Source organism: Colius striatus, chromosome 6, assembly GCF_028858725.1.
Source record: "Colius striatus isolate bColStr4 chromosome 6, bColStr4.1.hap1, whole genome shotgun sequence".
Lineage (NCBI taxonomy): Eukaryota > Metazoa > Chordata > Aves > Coliiformes > Coliidae > Colius > Colius striatus.
In genome coordinates this window covers 23,210,932-23,235,789 of record NC_084764.1, presented here as the reverse complement: position 1 = coordinate 23,235,789, position 24,858 = coordinate 23,210,932, and the positions used below count along the sequence as shown (strand labels likewise).

The 24,858-nt window shown below is 46.1% G+C and overlaps 1 protein-coding gene across 1 annotated transcript in view; it reads left to right on the top strand.

Annotated features, from left to right (window-relative positions):
• RIN3 (Ras and Rab interactor 3) overlaps positions 1-16,883 on the top strand; it is a 74,863-nt gene extending 57,980 nt beyond the window's left edge. The window contains exons 8-10 of the mRNA XM_061997763.1: positions 4,517-4,648; positions 11,452-11,615; positions 15,677-16,883. Coding sequence (XP_061853747.1) covers positions 4,517-4,648; positions 11,452-11,615; positions 15,677-15,985 — 605 coding nt within the window. The 3' untranslated portion in view covers positions 15,986-16,883. The remainder of the gene's footprint in view (positions 1-4,516; positions 4,649-11,451; positions 11,616-15,676) is intronic.
• Positions 16,884-24,858: the final 7,975 nt, after the last annotated feature.

Genomic DNA, 24,858 nt, shown 5'->3' with positions numbered 1-24,858 from the left:
CACACTGCAACATTTTTAACTAGTGGACTACCTGGGCTTATGAAGCTTCTTTTTTGGAGCATCTTTGAACTGCATAGGGAGTTGAAGTCCCAGAAAAAACAGTTCTGTACTAGTGATACAGCTGGCTAGGTGATTTGCCCTAAAATATCTGCTTTAATTATTTCTATTGCATAGTTTCGTGTGGCTAATATGTAGTGTGCTTTTGGAAGAAAGAGAAATATAGGACAGGTACTCCATTGGCATATTTCTTTTCCCTAGCTTTTAGAATAAATTTTGTCATTCCCCCATAGAACGAAGAACCTCAATATTAGTTGTTTTCATGTTGTTCTATATGGTTCTGTAGTTGACAAAGGCATGGACATGAAGTAGTGTGTCTTCAGTGGGACTAGAGATTATACCCTTTTTCTGACTTGCACACTTGCTACATTTGAATTAAAGAGACCATTGAAATTTTTCAAGGGGAACAAACTCTTCTGATCTGTAAAACATACTTTTTCGAAATGGATTCATGCTGCCTTCAGGTATTAATTCTCTTAATTCAAGTATACCATAAATGGAACCTTGCTGAAGTAGTATGGGAAGAACAAGAGACAGTAAAATGCTAGAGAGTGGAAGGTTGGTCACAATCTTTTCTTATGATCTTGAACAAATCTCAGTTAACCTTTCTGTACCCCAGGTTTCCCAACTATAAACTGAGGATAAAGTTCACGTTTCCTATAGAGCTGCTGCTAGACAGCATTCCAGCATTTGCAAGACGTTAGAGCAAGATTCAGAGCATCATCACTGTCTGCTGGTTGTCAGAATATGGATGGAGGGAAGAGAAATGCATGAATGTGTTAAAATAGGCTGTAATTTCTTTATGGAGGCTTGGGCAGAGTTCCAGTTGCTTTAAATTGTGTATTTAATGAATACCCATTCCATTCAAGTACTGCATCCCAGCCAGGAGCTGACATCGTATTTGGTCTGCTATAGACATAATAGGATGAGTATGTGGCAGAAGAGAAGGCTTATTTTAAGCTTCTTATAGATATTTATGAAATAAATTATTTCTGATCCTGCAGGGAAGAGGAGAAAAACAGGCAAGTAATATCTGGAGTAGGACAAAACCACCTTGAACAAACAAGCTCAGCCCCAGTGTCACTGAGACCACTGGCAGGGACACAGCTAGATTTAGCTCATACCCCCCTGTGAGAGACCACAGATGGAACTAGACAGGAAGGTCTGAGAGCTTGGCTCTAGACCAGATTGAAAGTGGAGCTGAGGAGGCAGCAGCATGCAGGGAACATCCCTGCTGCAGAGCCAAGTTGGATGCTGGTTAGTGTTTTGGTACCTTTCACAGCACAGGGAGTATGTGGGTTGCAAGATGCTGAGCAGAACCAATCTCTCAGGTGTCATGGCTCCCAGGCATTATTTCATTTATCTTTGTGCCTCCTGCTTCTGGTCATATTTGAGTTGCTGACAGCACCAATTATCCCCATGGATGGACTGAGATACAGGGTGTCACAGGGCCAGAGTTGGCCTGATGGCTGTACATGGCTAAGCTAGTCCCTGCACCTGCTGCAGCATCCAAGGTCAGGAGAACAAGGGGAGATTCAGAGTCCTGCCCTCTCAGGCACGTATCCTTATCTCTATATGCAATTAGTGGGGAGAAGCTGTTGTGATGCCTACAAGAAGGAGGCACAATGTACCTGACTCACACTAGAACTTTGTGGCAACAAATGGAGTCTGAACTAGATCCTTGATGATTAGCTTTATTTTCTCTTGTTAACACCTACAGCTCCTTTTGACTTCAGCTTTATCTACAGGCCTGGGTATTTAAGAATCAGGCTTCATATTCCCACAAGTGGATTAAAATGATGTCTAGTAATTTATCCAGGTTATGAGCATGGAGCACACGGAGAATGGTTACTCTTTCTGTTATTGCAGTCAGACACTCCTACTCTATTAATCAAAAAGAAACTGTATATCAGATTTTTGTATTAAAGCCACATAAACAGTTGGGAGTCCAATAATATTTCTCTGAAATCTTCAAGTTGAGAAAGGTGTATAACAAGGGCTTGTGGGCTGAGCAGCTAAATCAGCTTATAGAAATGAGACAGACAGCGGTGAAAAAAATAATGAACTCAGTGCCTGCTTGTACATACAACCACTTCCCAGTCAATTAAAAAATTGAGGAATTTTGTGGGAGTTCTTGAAAAATGTCCTTTTTCTTTTCAGTTGACACTTGAAGTTGATGGCTGGAGACATGGAATTGTTTAGTTTCAAGTTTGTGTTTCCACTCTACATTGGTTGGTTAGTCCATTGGCTGGTTGGTGAACACTTTTGGTGACATTTTATTTGAAAAATAGCATTTTTTTCCAATGGATAGGAATTCATATTGTGTAGTAGCACAAGCGGAGGCCTAGGCAACATGGATTGGTCATGAAAATGAAGGAGTAGGGAGGAGAAATTCTTGCTGTTGGTGTTGCACTGGAAATCCCTTAACCTTCAGTAAAACAGAAGCACCCAATCCATGCTGCTGGCCAGTAACTACCACATGATAACCAAACATTTTTTAAGGAAGGGAAAAAAATGAACCTAGTGAACTCTTTGGTACTCCATCTTCCTTTACACGAGTTTTATACAGAACTGACTCTGCTGGCATCTGATGTACTCAGGTCAAAAGGTGAACAGGGCTTTTCTCTGTGCACTTTTTCTAGTACATTTTCATGTCTCCTTCGTGTAATCTTTTTTTTTTTGCTGGACAATATTATATAGCTGTAATACTAAGCTGCATGTACTAAGGTAATATATATTACAGTGATGAATTGGACCCTTCACAGACCTGACGCTTTCACGGAGACATAAGCCAAGGCAGCAACAGACATACAAAATGGCCATTCAGATGTTAATGAAACAATACAGTCCTTTTATAGTTTGGTTTAAGATATAAGGCTGTGCCATTTAACTAAAGGCAGCCATAAAAAAGCAAATAGAAATGAAAGCGTTAATCCAGCTTTCATTAAATAAATTGTGCAGAGTCTGTTAAAAACAGACTGAGTTACAGCCCTGACAGTCTCTCATCCTCCAACGCTTTGTTTTAACTGGATCAACTCTCTGTTTGCTAGATATATTACTGGCTTTATTTTAAAGCCATACTTGTTTTTAATCAGGGGCCAAGCTCATGTTTATTTGAGTCTTCAGAAGAGTATCTTTCTTTGCCAGTGGAGGATCTGTGTCAGCTATGAATGACAAAAAAGGAAAGCTGACTCATGGCAAAGATTTGAAATAAGTCAGTGGGAACATTTGAGAAGTAGGAATTTATGCCCTACCATGGAAGGGCATGCAGACTGTGGGCCAAAAATGGCTAGGGCATAATTTAACTGAAGCTACACCAAGGGTATCTTTGATTCTTTGAAGTGAAGCAATTGGCTTTTGAGACACACATGGCCCATGAAACCAACAGAACCCACAAGTGCTCAGGTGGGGAAAACTGTCCACTGTCTGAGGGAGGACATTCAGAATGAAAGCAGTCTGGGCTTAGGGTAAGAGGAATGTTCAGCCCTGAATGTTGGGAGGATAGGCCTTTTTAAGCACCTTGTTGTTATGGGTTGTCCATCGTGAATTTGTGACACATTGGTAGAACATGAAAGCATCTTTCAAATAAGAACATTTACCCTTATGTTCTTTGCTGTTTATATGGTTTCGCTTCAGTTTGGATTCTGTTTTAAATAGTAAATATTTATAATTAGGACTGTTAACGTGTATGCATTTTTTCCCCTCAGAGATCCCAAAGAGCTTTTACAGATTACATGTAAGATCCCTTGTTGATTTTGTTGATATGAGTATTTTAAGCACAGGAAATCTTATGCTCATGAGGGTCTGTTCCTGTAGCACCTGCTGCACACAAAGTCCAAAAGCTAGTTTAAGTCCAACGTGAAAGGCTTTTTGTTTTCTTAGTTAAAACCATGACTGGAAAGATGCTTCCTCTTAGATTCTAACTCTTTGGAGACTGTTTTAATTAGGAACATGTAGTATGATGTTTTGCCGTATGAAGAAACATAAACAAGGAAGTCTTCAGCTCTTTGTTTTCTGCTCTTTGGTCCAAAACATAGGGCAAACCTATGAGAATGAATACCTTTAATTCATGTAGGTAACTTTGCTGCTGATATTGAAAATGTCTTGATGTCAGCGTTAAATCAAAGGGCCAAACTGGCAGTCTGTGCACTCCTCAAGGATTGTCCCTTCACTGTGATCCATAAAGTTTAAGTTTCTCCAGTTAATAAAGAATGGCAGAAATAGAGCTCACCAGAAATCTTCAAGCTCATACTTTAGGCTTGAAGCAATTTTACTTACTTTTAAAGTGAACTAACTTTTTCAGCATTTTTTCTTTGGAGCTGCTTTCAGGATTTAATTCTTCAGATAACGTAAGCTAAATTCTACAAAGGACGAGCTGGGTGAGAAGTTGTCACTGTTGTGTGGGAATGTGTCTTTGTGGTGAGTTTATTAGGACCACTCTGTGTTTCTCTTTGCTCAGGGAAACCATACGGTGCAGATGACTTCCTCCCTGTGCTCATGTATGTGTTGGCCCGCAGCAACTTGACTGAAGTCCTTCTGAATGTGGAGTACATGATGGAGCTCATGGATCCTGCTCTGCAGCTAGGGGAAGGTATAGTGTTTCCTCCTGGGATATTCACTTTGGAAATCATTATTTACTTCATTTCAGTGTTTGTGGAAGTGGAGCAGCAAGGCTTTGACTAGGCTTTGTGGATAAGTTTTGGCTGCAGAAAGGCAAGGGCCCAGCATAAATGAGAACTGAAATGCTGTATTAGTAACCTAAACAGAGACATGGAGTGTACCTCGGCCCAAAAGCTGAGAAGTTACCAGGTCTTTGCCTAAAATGAAACACCTGCTGCCATTGTCTGGAAACTTTTATTTATTCCAATCAGAAAAGAGCACATTTCTTAAACTGCATTGTATGCCCGGGGCAATACATCATTTTCACGATCACTCTACAAATTTAAGACTCTACTCTTAAATTTGAGTCACCCTTTTGACAGTGTTCTCTGGCTGAGTATTATAGCAAGGCAGAGAAGTGAAAGTTGGGTTAGAGAGGAATATTGGTTTTGGATGTCAGTAAAGACCACTGCTATTAGAGGGATAAACACCCCAGGGAACTGCAGGCTCCTCCTTAACTCATAGAATCATCTCAGCTGAAAGAGATCTCCTAAGATCATTGTGTCCAGCCTTTGTCCCAGCCCTATCAACCACTAGACCCTTTCTCTAAGTGCGACATTCACCCATCTCTTAAACACCTCCAGGGACAGTGACTCCAGCACCTCCCTGGGCAGCCTGGGGAGCACTGGAGCCCATCAGCTTCCAATGCCCAATAACCCTGCCAGTAAAGACATTCCTCTTCATATCCAGCCTGAACCTCCCTGGTGCAACTTGAGGCCATTTCCTCTTGTTCTATTGCTTGTTACTAAGGGGAACAGACCAACCCCTGCCTCGCTACAACTTCCTTTCAGGTACTTGTAGAGAGCTGTAAGGTCTCCCCTGAGCCTTCTTCTCTCCAGGCTAAACAGCCCCAGATCCCTCAGCCGTTCCTCGTATGAGACATGCTGCAAATCCTTTACTAGCTTGGTATCCCACCTCTGGATCCTCTCCAGCACCTCAGTGTCCTTCTTGTAGAGAGGAGCCCAAAACTGGCCACAGTATTCGAGGTGTGGCCTCACCAAAGCTGAGCACAGGAGAATTATCACCTCCCTCCTCCTGCTGTTCCTAATACAGGCCAGGATGCCATTGGCCTTCTTGGCCACCTGGGCACACTGCTGGCTCATGTTCAGTTGCTGTCAACCCACACTCCCAGGTCCCTCTCTGCCTGGCAGCTTTCCAGCCACTCCTCCCCAAGCCTGTAGTGCTGCTTGGGGTTCTTGTGGCCCAAGTGCAGGACTCGGCATTTGGCCTTATTGGAACTCATGGCATTGGCCTTGGCCCAGCCATCCAGCCTATCCAGATCTCTCTGTAAAGCTTCCCTACCCTCAAGCAGATGGACACTTCCACCCAGTTTGGTGTCATCTGCAAACTTACTAAGGGTGCACTCTATCCCCTCATCCAGATCATGAATAAAGATGTTAAACAGGAGTGGCCCCAGCACTGAACCCTGGGGGACACCACTCGTGACTGGCTGCCAACTGGATTTAACTCCATTGACCACAACTCTTTGGACCCAGCCATCTAACCAGTTTTACACCCAGGAAAGTGTGTGCCCATCCAAGCCAAGAACAGCTGATTTCTCTAAGAGAATGCTGTGGGAATCAGTGTCAAATGCCTTGCTAAAGTCAAGGTAGACAACATTCACAGCCTTTCCTTCATCCAACACCCTGTCATAGAAGGAGATCAGGTTTGTGAAACAGGACCTGCCTTTCATAAACCCATGCTGACTGGGCTTGATCAACTGGTTGTCCTGCATGTGCTGCACAATAGAACTTGGGATGATCTGCTCCATTAGCTTCCCAGGCATTGAAGTCAAACTGATAGGCCCGTAAAATCCTAAGCACAACATTTTACTGATATAACTAAGTTGGCTTTGGTGACTCTGCTGGCCACAGGTTCTTCATTTCAAAAGGGCACACTACCAGGCTGGTTACTGAAGTCAACTGTGCTGGGTAGCTCAGGCAACCCAAGGCAAAGCTGGATGGCAGTTAAGTCAAAGATACAAAGACTGTGTAAAATGTGTAATGGGAAAATTTTGTGAAGGAGTTCCAGATAACTGCCTAAATAACCACAAAAGAAAGGAGAACTGCAGTAGCTGCAGATACAGGGAACATTAAAAAAAGAATGTCTTAGAGTTACCATAAAAATTGGCAAAGAAACTCTTTAAGACTCGTTTTGGAGTTTTAGAGAGCAGCCGTTCTTAATTGCAGCACTGCATGAGGGATGCTCCACCTAACGTGCATACCTAAGAATGAACAAACACTCCTTATATACATCACAGAGAGCTAAAGAAATAAAGCAATTATCACATCTCTGAACACCGTGGCCTTGCTAAGGCAACTTCAAAGTTACTCCCTGCTGCCCTCAAGTCATTCCACTTATTCCCAGGCTGACAGGCTTCCTCCCTAGTCTTTTCTCATACCGATTTAGAAGGTCTCAGGCTCCAGGTGTCTGCACAACAGATAAGCAAGCACTGACACTTTTAACAAAACAGATAGGCAAGTATTGACACTCTTGCTTGCAATTTGCACCTAAAATCATAACAAGTCAGGTTAGGCATTTTAGGGTAAGTTTCTGAAGTATCATTTTCCCCCTTTGGATATTTGTAGCCTCTCGTTCTTAGTAGTTTGGTAAAGTCTATTTGCCAATATTCCCCTGACGTCATTCCCATTTTTGTCACACCTAAGATGACCCTCTTACCTGTGCTAGGGTTATTTATTCTGCAGTTTTTGTACCTTTCAAGTACTGATTTTATGATTTCTGCCATTATGTCTACTGAGTAGTGTCTGCTTTAAATATTTGAACAGACTTTCTGTTTCCCAATGAGTGGCTTCATGCTCCTTGACAATAACTTCTCTCATTAGACTAGGAGTGAGGATTATTTGCCTTTGAGGGGTTATTTCCCAGCTGTCTTTCTGTTCCTTTGCTCCCAAATCACTGATAAATTTTCTATCACATTCTTCATAATGAAGGATTTGGTCCAATATCTTCGGTGCCTTTTGGGGACCAAGGCTAGAATTTCAGTTTTGGCCACTTCTTTTGCTGCTTTGTCAGCCAGTTGGTTTCCTCACATATGCAGCATGACTGTTTCCTTTCTGTGCTTTACAAGGCATGACTGGCACGTGTGTAGGTAGCTGGATGGCTTCCAATGATTTCAGGATCTGGCCTGTGTGTTTTATGTCACTTCCTTGGAAGGTTAAAAGTCCTCTTTCTTTCCAAATGGCCCCATGAGCATGTATCACACTAAAAGCAGACTTTGAATCTGTCCACAGGTTTACTTTCTTGTTTTGACTTAGTTCCAATGCTCTGGTTAAAGCTGTAAGCTCAGCCTTTTGTGCAGAGACATTTGATGGTAGTGCCTGTGCCTCTATAATGGTGTCTGTTGTTACAACGGCATATCCTGTCCTCCTTACGCTGTTCTGCACAAAACTACTTCCATCAGTATACAAGTCCCAGTCTGCATCCAATAGTGATTGTTCCTTTAAATCCTTTCTGCTGGAATAGACCTCCTGGATGGTTTGCAGGCGATCGTGTTCAGGAACGTCTTCTAGAGTCAAAGGAGATAAAAATACACCCGGGTTAACAGTGGCAGTTGTTTTCAGATTTACATCATCATGCTCTAGGAAGGAAACCTGGTATTTCAGCATTCTGCTTGGAGAGAGTCATGTCCCTCCTTTTGTTCCAGTACTGCCAGTACTGAGTGAGGGGCATATGCAGTCATTTTCTGACCCAAAGTCAATTTACAGGCTTCAGAAATCAGCACTACAGTTGCAGCTACTGTTCTCAAGCACCCCAATCATCCTTGCCTAGCAGTGTCCAGTTGTTAGGAAAAATAAGCATCAGCTCTCCATTCGGTCCCTAAAAATTATGTCGGGACTCCAAAGGCTCTCCCCTCCCTCTCATGTGGAAGGAGATCAAAAGCCTCAGTCGGGTCAGGCAAAAGACAAGGCTGGGACTCTCATTAAAGATGTCTTGAGTCGTTTAAATGCAGCTTTACCCGGATCATCCCGTTGCAAAACACTCTTCTCTGCAGTCGGCAACAGCTGCGCAGCGGCTTCGCGAACCGTCCGTTGTTAGCAATCCAGAGGCGACACCGTGCGGCCGTCGCCAGAAACACACGCAGTTCCCGTGGCCTTCCGGGCCCAGGGACTTCGCAAGCAGCTTCTTTTCTTTCCCGGCTTAAACTTCGGTGTCCTTGGCAAATCTCAAATCCTTGATATAAAGCAGTCTCTTTAGCTCTTTTTGCCTGTTCCTCTGCGGCTCGATAGCCCCTCAGTCTGAGAAAATTCAGTAGGTCAATCCTCATCTGGACTTGCTCTTCCTGAGGCTCTGTTGCTATTAATATGTCATCAACATACGGTAATAATGTTCTATTTGAATTAGTCTTCCCCCAACGTGCCAGGTTTTTTGCTAGTTGATTTCCAAAAATAGTAGGGCTGTTCTTAAATCCTTGTGGGAGCACTGCCCAAGTCAGCTGTGCTTCGGGTCAAGGGCTTTCCTGTTCAAAGGCAAATAATTCCTGGCTCTCCTCACTCAAGGGAATACAAAAGAAAGCATCTTTTAAATCAATTACTGTGAACCAAACCCAAATGTACGGAATTTATTTACTGGAGGTTCGAGCCCTCCTTTTGCTTCTGTTTTAATTTGATATTGTTTCAATCTTACCAGCCTGGCTCTCTGTTTCAGTTGAATCTTTACAAACTACTGTCTCTGACCATCCACACAACAAGAATCATAGTGTCCTCTGCTTCACCTGGAAGGCTGGATATTACATTGTTAATAAAGTCAGCCACAGCTTCTTCTAGTTCCAATGGGGCTACATTAACAGATATTTCTCCTTTTTCAAACTTGATTTCTTTCAAACTTTTCCAATAAATCCCTCCCCAACAATGCTCTAGGTAAGTCTGGCAGATATAAAAGTCATTATCTTACCCAGTGCTTTCCCAATTTAAACTTAATTGGTTTAAAGAATGGATGGTTTTCCCCAGCCCCTGTGACACCAATAACTGTTATTGTTTCTTGACTTGTCCTTCTAAAGTGCTTAGCACAGAACAGGATGATCCAGCATTAACTAAAAATTCTACCTCCTTCCCCAACTGGGCTGTAACCAGAGGCTGTGCTGGGAAAGAAGTCTCTAGGCTCCTTCATGGAAGGGGGTTTTGAGAGGAACTTCTCTCTCTCAGTCGAGGGCAACTCCTTTTCCAGTGCCCTGTTTGTTTGCAATATGCACATTGCTCTGTACTCACACATCCTCTCTTGCTGCTACTGGCACCCAGCCCCTTTCTGAGGATTTTGAACTAAAGCAATGGTGTTCCCATTACGATAAACCTCCCAAGCCACATCCAATAGCTCATCTAAATCATATTGATTGTTCCCTTTTGGCTTTTGCACCTTTTTTCCTTACATCTTCCAATGATTGTCCTTTTATCAAATGCCCCAATTCTCTCTTTGCTTCTTGTGGCTTCAGGCCAGGCCTGCTCTTGCCCTGGGGAAGGTGTCCTGGACCCTGCTGCCTGTGGGCCACTGCACTACTTGCAGGTCACCTCACAGGAGGGCTCCTTCCCTCTGCACAGAAGTGCCCTGGCCTGAGCCTCTTGCTCGTCAGCAGAGCTGAGCCTGGGAGGCAACTGGGAAAATAAGCACTTTTAATTAACCTGCCACTGGGGCTGTGGCCTGACATGGGGCTGCCCCTCAACCAAAGACACAGCTTCCTCATATTCAACTCTGCCCTCCTGTCAGGGCTTATCTTCACCTGTGTTGATGAAGCCTGTTCTTATCATGACCCAGCAGCTTCCCTGGCTGCTGTCATTGCTTAATCATCACCTGCTGCAGCCTATACCACAGCAATCAGGGAGCTTCTGAGGCAAAAGGACTGGCTGCAGTTATTTACTGCTTTATTCTCCATTTCTCTGCTTTACCAAGATTTATCCCACAGCTTGAAATAGTCCAGGACTTACTCTCAGAAAAACGCCTGGGCTCCCTATCTACTTGATGGAGATGGAGGGAGGAGAGAGTAACTTATATCTGCAGGTCTGAGACAGCCTTCAGTGGTGCTGAACCCACAGGGGACCCAGGCTATAAATGTTGTCGACCATATCCTGGGCTGCATCTAAAGCAATGTGGCCAGCAGGTTGAGGGAGGTGATTCTGCCTCTCTCCTCTGCTCTGGTGAAAGCCCACCTACAGGGCTGCATCCAGCTCTGACATCCCCAGTGCAAGACGGGTGTGGAGGTGCTGGGGCTGGTCCAGAGGAAACCATGAAAACGGTCAAATGGCTGGAATACCTCTCCTATGAAGAAAGTCTGAGACAGTTGGGGTTTTTCAGTTTAGAGAATAGAAGACTCTGTGGAGACATCATTACAATCTTTCAATACATAAAGACTGAGAAAAACTTTTTGCCAAGACCTGTAGTGATGGGACAAGGTGCAATGGGTTTAGGTTTAGATTGGATAAAAGAATGGTTTGGGTTTGTTTGTGAAAGTAGTTTTTGTAGTAGTTTGACTTCAGTCTGTGTTTACTCTTAGAGCATCTACCACTTCAGCATTGCAGACAGTGACATTGCTGTGAAGCAGAAGGGAGTAGAGGACACCACGGTTATCAGGTCTCACTTCTCTTGAAGTGACTTTGACACTCTTGCACTCACTGCAATGAGGCACCGAGAGTGCAAGCATTAGGGCGGCACAAGCAGGCAGGATGGAAGTGGAAATGAAGGGCCTGTGCAGGGATGATGTTCATACAAGACCTTCTCCTTTCACAGGTTCTTATTATTTAACCACCACGTACGGGGCCCTGGAGCACATCAAGAACTACGACAAGCTCACGGTGACGCGGCAGCTGAGCGTGGAGGTGCAGGATTCCATTCACCGCTGGGAGCGGCGGAGGACGCTGAACAAGGCCCGCGCTTCCCGCTCATCCGTCCAGGTACCTGTCAGGGCTCTCCAGGGAAAATTCTGGAAGGTGGACATGCTCTTGACATACTTAGGGATTTTTTCATATGATAACTATTTAAAAACAAAGTTAACCCAAATCACTATTTAAAAAATGAGAGTACATACAGGGTGAGATTTCCACCTTGTGTGGGCTGACACAGGCAGGACGCAGGAACAACCACAGAACCACAGATACAATAACAGCAGCAAATTCATTCTCGTTGCCTCATGATCCAAGGGGTTTCTGATGTCTGATAGGTGCCTCTGAGCCCATCACAGCCCTGTGTTATCTAAACAAGGATGCTCTACTTGCCAAGCACACGGGACTAAGCAACAATTAGTGTCGTTGAAAGATGTGTTTTTCGACACTCCAGCTGCAGGTCACTTGAGCATATTTACAATGCTCCTTGCCAATCTTCCATTATGCTCCCATATTCCAGCCCCTCGCTCAAGAGACCACTTTTACTAGTGCTGGCAAAACTTGAAATATTAATTTAGATTTGTGGGGTGTAGGGAAGAACAACTCCAGAAGGCATGCAACAAACACATATAGAAAGAAATGAACATATCTCTATAATGATGCACACCACTGACACATGTTGTTAACAGTTCTAAGGTTTCTTGAACGTAAAAGGCAGATGAGTTACTTACAGTGGAGGCAAATTGAGTTAAATGTTGCCACACTGATCTTGCAGAAATATGTGCTTGTAGCACAGACTATAAAACAGGCCAACCTGTGATAAAAGAGGAAAACAGGAGTGTCATCTTCTTTCAGTAATATATATATGCTGTTGCTCCAGTTCCTTCAGGTAATATTAGTCTGGGTTTGGTAATCTGATGTGAGGTAAATTGCCCTCACACACTGGAGGACTGTGGCTTCACTTTTTCAGACTGGACTTCAATTTTGTGTTGGTTTCATGATATCAGCAATACTGTTGCAATACTCTCCCATCTAGATCAGATACAGGTGATTGTCAAAGATACCTGAAATACAAGAACCTGAGAATTTGATATCAACAAAGGATGTAAAATAAGAGGATAAGTTGGAATATAGAACCATACGGCATTCTCAGGGATTACTATACTAGTCTTCATGTCTAGACTAATACGTCCTAGTCTTACCATGCAAGCTATAAGTGTAAATGATTCCATTTCCCCTGTAGTTTCTGTGTATGTTGTGCTTTCATCAGTAAACCTGGCATCTTTTTTTTTTCTATTAACTTGTCATAAGGGATGCTTCCTCCACAGGAACTGTAGGGGTATCTCCAAGGGGCAGGGCAGGGGAGCAGTTTCCACTAGTATAGGCAGAAAAGTTCTCCAATATCCTAAACATCCCCAAAAGGTCTGGAACTGTTTTACTGTAGTTTGTACAGGAAATCTCTGGACTGTTAGCTGTACCTTATTTGGTATTTCTTTAATCTGCCATGCCAAAACAGTCCCAAGAATTACAGAGTAGCACTAGGGCCCTGTATTTTCTTTGGATTAACTGTCTAGCCTTGGTCTTGTAAATGTGCTGTCATTGATTCAGCAGCTGTTTCAATTTCTGATATTGCATCTGACATAATCAATAGATCATGAATATAAAAGTAAGCAGTGACAGCACCAGACCACAGTGCTACAGTTTAGACAGGAAAGCAGCCATGGGGATCCACTCCTGAATACTGGGCCACCCCAGAACACAAGCAGTCATCAGCATTTTCCTAAACAAGAGTATGGCTGTTCCTGGATCCCGCCGACTACCCCAAATGTGTGACCCAACACAGGCAGGACACAGGAACAACCACAGAACCACGGGTAAAATGCCAACAGCAAATGTATTCATTACCTCACAATGCAGGGGCTCTCCAAAGCTGCACCTCACATGAGCGGGACACAGCACCGCGGAGATCAGCCCTGCCAGCAGCAGAGCAGGAAAGCAAGGACTGTTTTTCTCTGCTGCTTTTCTCCTGTAAATCAGGGGTTGGTGTAATTTTCCACTGTGCTTCGATCCTTCCCACAGCAAGGCAGGAATCTTGAGAATGTCTGATAGGTGCCTCTGAGCCCATCACAGGCCTGTGTTATCTAAGCAAGGATGCTCTACTTGCCAAGCACACAGGGTTAAGCAACAATTAGTGTTGTTGATAGATGTGTTTTTCGACACTCCAGCTGCAGGTCATTTGAGCATATTTACAGTCCTCCTCACCAGTCTGTTGTTGTATTCCCACACACGTCTTAAAAAAACACACCTCATTTGAAATACAGATGACTTTAAAAACACATTCTGAAGCCTTGAAATACCCTCGTAATGATATCAGTCTAAGTATGACTGCACAGTGATTTGTTGTTTGGTTCTTGAGGGAGCAGTGCTGGGAGCCTTGCATGCAGAGAGCTGTGGTGGGGAGGCAGGGAACCCCTCTGCTCCAGGGCATGGCGAGTTCCTGGGCTAAGCTGAGGAGATGTGAGCAGGCTATGTAGAAGTGGTTCCTAGGTGGCATAAAGCTGTAGGTGGACCTGAGACATCCCAAGTGCTGGTCAGACACGCATCTTCCAGAGCTTGGCTTCTCCTGCCTGGCAGAAGGGCAGACCCAGCAATGCCTGGCTAGCTTTGATGCCCATGCTGAGTATGGCCTGGCGAAGACCTCCTCATGCACCAGTGGGAGAGGTTCCCAGGATGGATGAGTGCTCTGGGTCTCCATCCATGGTGAGGCTGGGTGCAGAACCGGGCAGGCAGGATGCTCTGCCCCTCCATGTCCTGTGATCAAGTTGTCACCCACGGGGAGGCAGCAAAGGCTGCGTCTCAGTTCTGTAAAGCCTTCACAGCGCGAAACTTAAAACTGAGAATGCAGAGGGGAAAGTCTCCTGAAGGGTAGGCACAGCCCATGTAGCCCTGTGAAAGCACGGGGTTTAATATGCTTCCCACATCACAGTCAAAACAGTCCTCAATCATCTCAGAAGGTGTGAATGGTGTCTGAGACACATCAAACATCCAGCCAGCCCCAAGTGCTGCTCTGGCAGCAGTTCACAGAGGGTACCTAGCATGGGCAAGCAAATGCCACGTTTCCCCAGAAGATGCCCACTGCTCCCAGCACGTAAGGGCTGGTTTCCATTCCTTTGGAGGAGGGGTAATATCAGAGAGACGTGAGCCCATCCTGACAAGATAAACAGCTTGCTGAGGCGTTCAGCGTGGCCCCATACAGCCCTCTGGCTGCTTTAACTCATCTACAGCGACACACAGTAAATGCAGTTTCGAAATCCAGAGTTCAAATATTTGGCACAACTTCCCTCTGTGGGGAAACCTGAGTAATTTCTCACCAAAAAGGCTGGGAAGTTTTTTAAACTTCACAGACATAAATTAAGCACAAAGGTTGCATTATAACCAAAGGTTCTCTAGATTCTGTTCCTCGTGAGTTTGGCAAGGGGAAAGTCATCCCAAAGTCATTATTGCCTGAAACTGCCAGTGGGCTTGGCAATGGTAGATTAGGGGTTGGACTTGATGGTCTTAAAGGTCTTTTCCAACCAAAGTGATTCTGTGATTCTAAACAAGATACAAATAAACCATCCTTCTCAGCATAACTGCTGCTGTTTCCTTACTGATGGAAGGAAGTTTGGAGGACATACTCTCAAGGTGTTGGGGTGACGGTGGAGTTACAAGGGTGATGGCACTGGTAGCACTTTCCTGTTTATGTGAGACAGGGAGTTTTCAGGCCAGATCTCTGAGGCTTTGGTTTCTTATTCTGGTCCATTACTTGGCATCTTGTTTCTTCAGGAGGTGTAGAAAGGCAGGAAAAGGAACTGTTGCAGACAGCTCACTAAGGATATTCACTAAAAATCAGGGAAAAAAGATCACTTATGTGTCTCTACAGGGCATTAGCATTATTAGGGTATTATTTGGTGAGGTGTTTGTTAGTTTGTTTGCTGATTTAGACATTGTCCGTCAGAGGAAAGAAAGGAGAGAATAACTACAGCACTGGGGGCTATTTGGGAATGTTTAGGAGCTCTAGGCAGCTAGAGCTTTGGGCTAATTTCTGCCTCCTTTAGTCCTAACCCAAGATCTATCCTCTTGTTCCTCTTCAGGACTTCATCTCTATCTCTTTTCTGGAAATTGGTGCTCAGTCACGGACACTTGCCTCCCGGAATGACACCACAGCTGAGCAGCTGAGCCAGCAGTGTGCCGAAAAGTTTGAAGTCTTGCATCCCAAGGACTATGGACTCTTCGTTTATGTTGATGACCAGTGGCTGCAACTGGACAAAGATGCCCTGCCTCATCATATCAAAGCCTCCCTGCTAAAGAGTGAAATCAAGAAAGATTTCCATTTTATTTATAAACCAATAGACCATAAGACCCCACCAGTTCCAATCGTCAAGGAGTCAGACTTCTCCTAAAGGGCCACGGTGCTCTGTTGGCGTGTTCGCTGTCATCCTGCGAGGGCTGGAGAGTTTGTCTCTTGAGATCCTCGGGTATCTGCAGACCTCAGAAGGTCTCTGTAGCATGGCCCTCGACACAGGGCAGATGTACTAATTATAGATGCTGTCTGAATACGGGGCATTCTCAGCAGAGTTCATTTGCAGAAATAAAAGGAGCATTCAGGAGAATATTCAACACTTGAAGTATCAAACCTCAGAACCTCCCACTGGCAACCAGCTGACATTGCAGAATGTACACGGACAGTGGAGAAAATCCAGAGATCTTGCACAAAAGTGGACATTTATTCCATAATAAATTATGGCAGGTATGACTCACCTCTGTGCACACGGCCTGTGAAAGGCCTGCACATGCCTCAATCAGTTTGGAGCTAAGAGAGCCTTTATGCCTTACAACGTCTCTTCACCCAATCGGTATCAACCGAGTCTTGTCTGATGTATTCAGTGGAATGGGGTTGCCACCTGTAGCAGAACCCCACCTCTGTTTTGCTGTCTACAATACGTCATTGCCTTTGAAATCCATGTAATTACAGACCATGCAAGGTGATCCTGTACATTTACCGAGAATACATTTTCAGCCATCTATCTGTCACTGAAATCAGGTAGCACAGCCATTTTCACTAATGCATTTTTCAGAAAGATTGAAAGTCTTCACTGTCAGTTTTACATGTACAGCAGTTTTAATCACGTTGGCTGTATGATAGTGTCTGGTTAATTGTATATTTATTGCCATGTGTGATATGGTGCGATTATTTTAAAATAAGTGTTTGTAAAGAACTTAATAATTTTCCCAGTGCAGCACAACAGGTTAAAATTCAAAAGTCAGAAAGAGCTAGAATTAAATACTTGTCCCCTTTTACACTGGTGGTGCTGTCTCTACTATTTTCATATCTGTACATCTCACCTGGTTATTGCTTTAGGAAATTCAGGTTGTTGCAGACAGAACTTGCTAATTCTCCTCTCTACCTGTGCTTTCAGTTATTGCAGACTTAAATTTTCCTGCAAACCTGAATTCCAATAGAACAAACTGAACCAATGCAAAAATGCATTTCATGAAATTTCCAAACAATGTTTGAGGATTGGATAATGGAAGCGGGAGCCTTGATTGCAAGACAGATCCCTGTGTTCTGGGTGTTTTCCTTCAGACAGGATTCCCAGTGTGAACACAAGATACCAGAATGGCTACATGCAGGAGCAAGTAGCCTCCACTACAGCTACACAAATTTGGGATCAGATCTACTGTTCAAAAAATGTTCGAAAAATAATTGAGACATTGGGCCGGGTTTCCCGAGGTCCCTGCCTTACTCCTGGAGCTCTAAAGCTAGAATGCTATTGCATGTAGCTGGTCACTGTCTCAGTCTCTGGGGCTTGAAATGTCTGTGTGTACGTGCCTCAGCTGTAGTGTTGCTCTGGCCAAATCTGCACACTGATAGCAAATCAGTGTTGTGCATCTGCCAGCCTGGGCTGCGTGCACAGCTTCTCAGGAAGGGACAACAGCTGAGAATGGGGAACAGTGAATAACGGCAATCTTGGTTTTGAGGACATCATGTGCAGAGCTTGCAGTGTGTGCCACCGGGACGGAGCTGACTCCAAAGCCAAGGTTGTGTCTGCCCTGCCAGTAGCCCGCAGGGTGCCTGAGCTGGAGGCCTCCCCCACGCTGCATTGGCCTCTTGCAGGGCAGAATGCTACTGCTGGGAGCTGGAGCCGCTCTGGGGTGGCACTTGGGGTGCCATCACTAAGCCTGAGATGCAAGTTTCCAGTACAGATAGGAGATGCTGGACTGAGGGCCCTGAGGGCACCCACAGGCACTGCTGCCTCCAATGCCAACCCAGGGACTCACAGCCAGCCCACAGCCCCAGACCCCATTTCAGCCACCCAGGGCTGTCAAGCAGGGCTGCTCTCCAGCAGCTCACAGCAACATCACAGCCTGTCCCCATCCCCAGGAGGTACCCAGTATTTAGGACTGGGCTGCCCCTGGTGCTGCCCGCTGCCCCACCCCCAGCTGTGGCAATGGGACAGGCTCACAGGGAGCCCACAGCCCTGGGAGCTGCTGATCTCCCAACCCCAAGAGCAGCTTCTCCAGGTCCCTCCCGCAGGCTGTGGTGAGGACATCAGCTCTCACCCCTCTGCTGCTGCCCTGGCTGCCATATGCTGGAGGCTCAGAATCACAGAATCACAGAATGGTGGGGGTTGGAAAGGACCTCTACAGATCATCTAGTCCAATCCCCCTGCCAAAGCAGACTCACCTCGATCAGATCACACAGGAACACACCCAGGAGGGTTTTGAAAACCTCCAGAGAAGGAGACTCCACACCCTCCCTGGGCAGCCTGTGCCAGGGCTCCCTCACCTGAACAGTGAAATAGTTTTTCCTAAAGTTTCAGTGGAACGTTTTGTGTTACAGCTTTTGTCTGTTACTCCTTGTCCTATCACCAGACACTACAGAAAAAAGTGTTGTCCAATCCTCTCAACATACACCTTTTAAATGTTTGCAAGTATTAGTGTGTATTTCAGGCTGAGCAGTCCCAGGTCCTGCAGCCTTTCCTAATAAGGAAGATGCTGCAGTCTTGGTAGCCCTGGACTGGACTTTCTCTAGAAGTTCCCTCTTGAGCTGGGGAGCCCAGAACTGGACACAGGACTCCAGATGAGGCCTCACCAGGGCAGAGTACAGGAGGAGCAGAACTTCCCTTGACCTGCTGGCCACACTCTTCTTGATGCATCCCAGGATGCCATTGGCACATTGCTGACTCATGGTTAGTCAACCAGGACTCCCAGGTCTCTCTCTGCAGAGCTGCTCTCCAGCAGTTCAACTCCAAGCCTGTACTGGTGCATGGGGTTGTTCCTTCCCAGATACAGTTTGGCATACTGAGAATGATCTCCATTGTTACCTCTGGGTCTGTGGCATCAGGAGAGTCCAAACTCTGGGCAGCATCACTCTGCACTTGTCCTTGTTGAACCTCATGAGGTTCCTCTCTGCCCAACTCTCAAGCCAGTCGAGATCCTGCTGAATGGCAGCACAGCCTTCTGGGGAATCAACCAGTCCTCCCAGTTTGGTGTCATCAGGGAACTTGCTGAGGGTACACTCTGTCCCCTCATCCAGGTCATTGATGAAGATGTTGAACAAGACTGGCCCCAGAACCGATCCCTGTGGAACTCCACTGGCCACAGGCCTCCAAGTCGATTCTGTGCCATTGATCACCACCCTCTGGGCTCTGTCATTCAGCCAGCTCTCGATCCACCTCACTGTCCTCTCATCCAAGCCACACTGCCTGAGCTTTCTGATGAGGAGACAGTGTCAAAAGCCTTGCTGAAGTCAAGGTAGATGACATCCACTGCTCTCCCCTCATCTAGCCAGTTATGCACTCATAGGAGGCTGTCAGGCTGGTCAAGGAGGACTTCTTGTTCAGGCAGACCCTCACTGGGGACTGGCTATGGGGTCCTCTGGGTGTGAGGCAACATCCTCACCCTGTCTGGCTCCTCAGCCTACCACCATCCCTGCACGTTGAGCAAGCTCATGGCATTTTCCCCATCTGGGGGAAGCACTGCCAGTAAAGCCTTGATACACAAGAGAGGCCAGTTGTACTTTTTCCACCACAGGTATCACCACTGATGGCCATATGTCCCAAAGGCTGCCGTGCTCCATGTTTGGCATACTGAGAATGATCTCCATTGTCACCTCTGGGTCTGCGGCATCAGGAGAGTCCAAACTCTGGGCAGCATCACTTATGAACCTTCCTTTTGTCTCAAAACTATTCCTTCCACACACACACTCTCCTACTCTCCCAAAGATACACTGTGCCTTTTACCTCCCTCACCCAAGCCATGACCCCAGACTAGCTTTGGCCCACCTCCCACCAGCCTCCTCACCACGCATGGTAGGACTCCAAGACATGCACCCACCTCTCCTTCTACCACCTCCACACAGGTATCACACAGCAAGTATGGCAGGATTGGGGTTTCCCAGTGCCAGACCCAGAGACAGAAGGGGACTGAGAAGCAGCTTAGTTCTGCCATAGCTGCTGCAAGTTATTTTAAGCACCAGGAGCAAAGATGCATATGTCTGCCAAAGTCCTTGGCCTGATCACGTTATCTTTATACTGTAACATTCATGGTTAATGAGCCTAAAGTAATCTGATGGGGATGAGGCTAAAGTAGAAACACGCAAGGAAGGAAGCTGGGACTGATCTTCTGCTGGGTATTTCTGGAGATGAGCCAGTCTTTGCACTGACCAGGATCGAGGCACAGATTGATGCAGCAAAGCTCTCTGGCAGATGAACTTTGCTGCTGCTTTTTTGGAGAAGGAGGTCTCCTCACACTTCCCACTGCTACAGTGTGGGGTCCCTCCCACAGGAGACAGTCCTTTGTGAACTTCTCCAGTGTGGGTCCTTCCCATGGGCTACAGCTCCTCACAAACTGCTCCAGCATGGGGTCTCCCACGGGGGCCTCACACCCTGCCCCAGTGTGGGTCACCCACCGGGAGAACAGTCCTTCAGGTACCGACTGCTCCAGCCTGAGTCCCTCACAGGACCACAAGTCCTGACAGCAAACCTGCTCTGGCGTGGGCTCCTCTCTCCCCACAGACTCCCAGGTCCTGCTGGGAACTTGCTCCATGGTGGGCTTCCCACAGATTTACAGCCTCCTTCAGACATCTACCTGCTCTGGTGTGGGCTCCTCCATGGGCTGTGAGTGGATCTCTGCTCCCCAGCGGCCTTCATAGATTGCAGGGGCTCAGCTGCCTCATCATGGGCTGCATCACAGGGCACAGAGGAGTCTTTCTTTCAGGGCCTAAGCACCTCCTCCCCCTTTCTCCCTTGACCTTGGTGTCTGTGGAGACATTTTCACATTCTCACTCCCTGTTGCTGCTGCAGTTTAGCAACTGCCTAGCAACTTCTTCCCCTTCTCAAACAGGTTACTCACAGAGACGTTACCTCAGTCACTAATTGGACAGGCCTTGGTCAGCAGCAGGTCCGTCTTAGAATTGATTGGCATTGGCCTTGTCAGCTACAGAGGAAGCTTCTGGCAGATCTTTAAGAAGCCACCTCTTCTGGGCAGCACCCTGTAGCTCCTCTGTTACCAAAACCTGGCCTACACAAAACCACTCCAACCACCACCACCAACTTTGCTAAACATCCCTCCTTGGGGTACAGAGATGATCTGGCTCTTCCAGGGCCTGAACACAGCTGTCACTTGTCAGGGAACATAAGTCGGGAGGACCCAGGAGAGAGATGGCTGCCACCTCTCCAAGCTCACAGCTCAGCAGTAGGACTCGGGCTCTGCCTGCACCAGAGTCATGCAGAAACAGTCTGTGTTGAACAAACGTGCTGTTGTTTTGGTGACCCTGACAAAGCTCGAGTCCCCAGCGTGGACACTGCTGGAGCTGTTCAGCATGTTCCTCCCTCTGGAGCCTGGTGCCCAGGATCCTGCACTGCTTTGGGCTGGTATCTGACATTTTGGGTGGTGAGAAAACAAAAAATCAAATATGAGAATGAAATAGGCATTTTTAAATGCTCCATGGGATTAGATTTGTTTGCTTTGCCACCGGGTTTCCTCATGCTGTAGTCCAAGCAAGGAGGAAGCTGTCCAGCCTGGTGATCTGTGGCCTGCCCTGCTTACTCAAGATGGTCACGCTGTGACTCATGCTCTGGCCCTCACATGAGCTGTCAGCAGACAGGATTGTTTCAGTGGACTTTGACCAAGTAGGGTTGTGCAATGCAGTCAAGTCTTCCCAAACACTGGTTTGCAGAGAAACATTGTGAAACGGTCACACGTTTACTCACACAGAAGGGATCCCAGTGTGAAGGAGAGGAAGCGCAAGACCTGCTGAACCCAGCAACTTCTGCAAGGAAGAAAACAAAAAGCCCATGTGATCACTTTGTGCACAGAGCCAAGTTAACACCACTTTGCACTCAGTGATACAATCTGTCAATAATTCACTGAAATAACTACAACAGCAGGTCATTTATAAGCTCAAATAAAAGCCACTGAAATCAAAGGCGGGTTTCCTGCTGAATTCAGTCTCATCATGCATCAGTCATCAACTGTACTTTGAAACTCAGCACGAGACTGGCTTGTGGGGTGCTTCGGACAGGAGGTCACCAGTTCAGGCCCTGCCTGGGGAGCTGCATCCTGTGACTGCGCAGCACCTTGGTGTTTTACTGCTGCAGGTCTCTGGGACTAGAAATCATTCAGCCTCGCTGGGGCCCTGCTCCTTGCACTTAGGTCTCCTCCTTTCCAGCTGGTGTGGACCCCCCTTGTCCCACCGGACCCTCCGACGAGTGTTACCGGGGGCCACTGGGCAACTGTGCCTGTGGTGCACAGGACTACAGGTGTGGCATGTTTCTGTTATCTCCTGCCTCTTCTGGAGTATTGTGTCCTTAGGGAGGGAGCAGCCTTTGCTTCGGAATTGCCCGAGCTCTTGGCATGAAATGCTGCCTAGTCAGGACCAGCTGAAGTGTCCCTGAGATGGGCATGGCTGCTCAGCACTTACCTTAAGCCATTGTGGTGAGAGAAGATGCAGCTTGGCTTGGACAGAGCTAAAATAATACTGGAATTGCTAAAAAAGTGCATTACCTCCAGCTCCAGGTGAACTGTCTCCTGCTTTACTATTAGTGGGGAAGGGAGGGTGGTTGCATGCACTCTAAACCAAATTGTGTCTGTGCAAGTTTGCCTTCTACAGAAGCAGTTAGCAGAGAGTGCACTATGGATGCTGGTCAGGCCTCCTGCCCTCCAGGTCTTCTCAAAGGTACAGCACGATGTGGGGTAGAAACAGGCAGCAGATTTGGCGCTGAATGGCTGGAAAAAGGGCTGTGAATTAATGTTCACACTGAGCACTGAGGAGGACAGGAGGCTCCAGCTGCTGCAAATGACACTCTGCCAGGGGTTACGAATATCTACAACTATTCTGCTCAGGAAAGGTTTTTGGCGATAGCAATTTTCTTGGAACCTGAGAGCTTTCCCCATTTTGCAGAAGTCATTCCTGCACCCCAGCATTCCAGGAAGGGCAGCCCAAGGGGCCACGTGCCTGCAGCAACAGGGAAGGCGTCTGCACTTGCCCAAGACACCACAACACACGCTGGCGCAAGACTGACCTTGCACAACAACCCTAAAATGATTTTCTCATCAGGTTTTATTACCATCTCAAATATAAACAGCCTGCCATGCAGGCACTAGGCCTGTGTGCTGCTATTTGGAGGCCTTAAAACAAATGTATTGATCAGTGCAGGTGAAGGTGGTTGTGGTTTTTTTCTTCTGTGAGGCCGTTCCCTGAGTGACTGCAAAGGAAATGCGGCTTTGGATATGAACTGAAAGTTCAATAGCACATTAATGCTTTTTTGGGGGGCATGGGTAAGAACCTGTTGCACCTCGGACAGTATTGTAGGTGCAGCAACACCTTCCTCAGGTCACCTCTCCCCTCCTTTCCATGCCCTCCTGAGGGAAGGGGTAAGGTGGCCACAGTAGCCCTTGGGATGGTGAAGCTCTGGACTCGCGCCTGCAGGAGGGCAACAGAACAAAATCCCACTCTTTGGGGTTTCAGCTTTGCATTCTCAGGGCTACAAAAGCCTGCAGGAGGGCCAGGGCAGGTGATGGCAGTGAGGTGCAAGTGCCGCCTGGGTGGCAGAAGAGTGGGAAGTAAAAATATGTGCTAGCAGCTGATTTTTCACCTCATTAGTTTTTGAGGCCAACTTACTATAGCTGGAGACTCTTGGCTTAAAGTGATGCTATCTGCGAAGAACCTGGAACATTCTTTTTCCTTCCTTTCTGTATTCTAAATACAAAAATCCAAGAGACCAAAAGCCTCTCCTCAATACTTCAGAAGAAAATTGGTATTTCTAAAGGGTGAAGAAAACTGTTAAAACTCTGGACTGACGATATCAGCTGCTTGAGAAGGAGGCTGCACCTCTAGGGCAGAGAACAACTAACAGCAGAAAAGTAAGACTTGGCAGATTTAGTGTATCTATCCAAATGGGACTTTAAAGGAGTTTTCTCCTTTCTTTCAAAGTGATCAGAGGCTCTTGGTACACTTTCCTGATGGCAGCCAGACTCTCTGAAAGCTATGCAGTGTGGCCAGCCCTTCCTCCTGCCATCAGGGGAACACCTGCAACACATTCAGGCACTCCAGAAGGTAATACTCTTAATTTTAGATTTCTGCGAACACAAGAAAACCCTCAAGCTTTGCAGCTGAAAGGAAACAAGAAGCAACTCAAAAGTAGCACATATCTGAACTTTTAACAACCCTCAAGGTGCAACTTTCATTTCTTAATTCAGTAAATCTGAGTTCCACATTCTTTTATCTTTTCCCATCCATCTTGACACTGGTTGTGCTCCAGGACATCTCTCAGCAAACAGCTGAACCTGCTAATGCTCTTTAGCTGACTCTTCCTTACACAAGGGTAGTTTCAGTCACACCCCTTATAACCCCTCTCCTGTGAGTGGAGTTATCATCTCCAACTCTCACCATCTTTGGCATTTGTTTTGTGCCAAAGTTTGTTCTTTTCCCATTGAGCTGAGATAATTTTGTGTTTTTTAATAGATTTTGGAAAGAACTCAGAGTTACTTATGTATCCTGTCTATAAAAATATCTGAAAAACTTGAAGCTCTTTTGAATTACCTTGTAACCTCTTTTTAACCCCTCCTTGTTAATTACTGAGTCACTTCTAGGGAGTGGTGCCTTAAAATGTGAATTTGGGTGTTTGGTAGTTTTTGTTGTTGTCCTTGCTTTTGCATTTGGGGCCTGGGGTTTGATTTAGTGTTTGTGGGTTAGGGTTTTTGGGCTTTTCTTTGAGAGTACGTGTCGTGTAAAAGGCTTACAGGAGACAGGCAACCTTTTAATGCAACA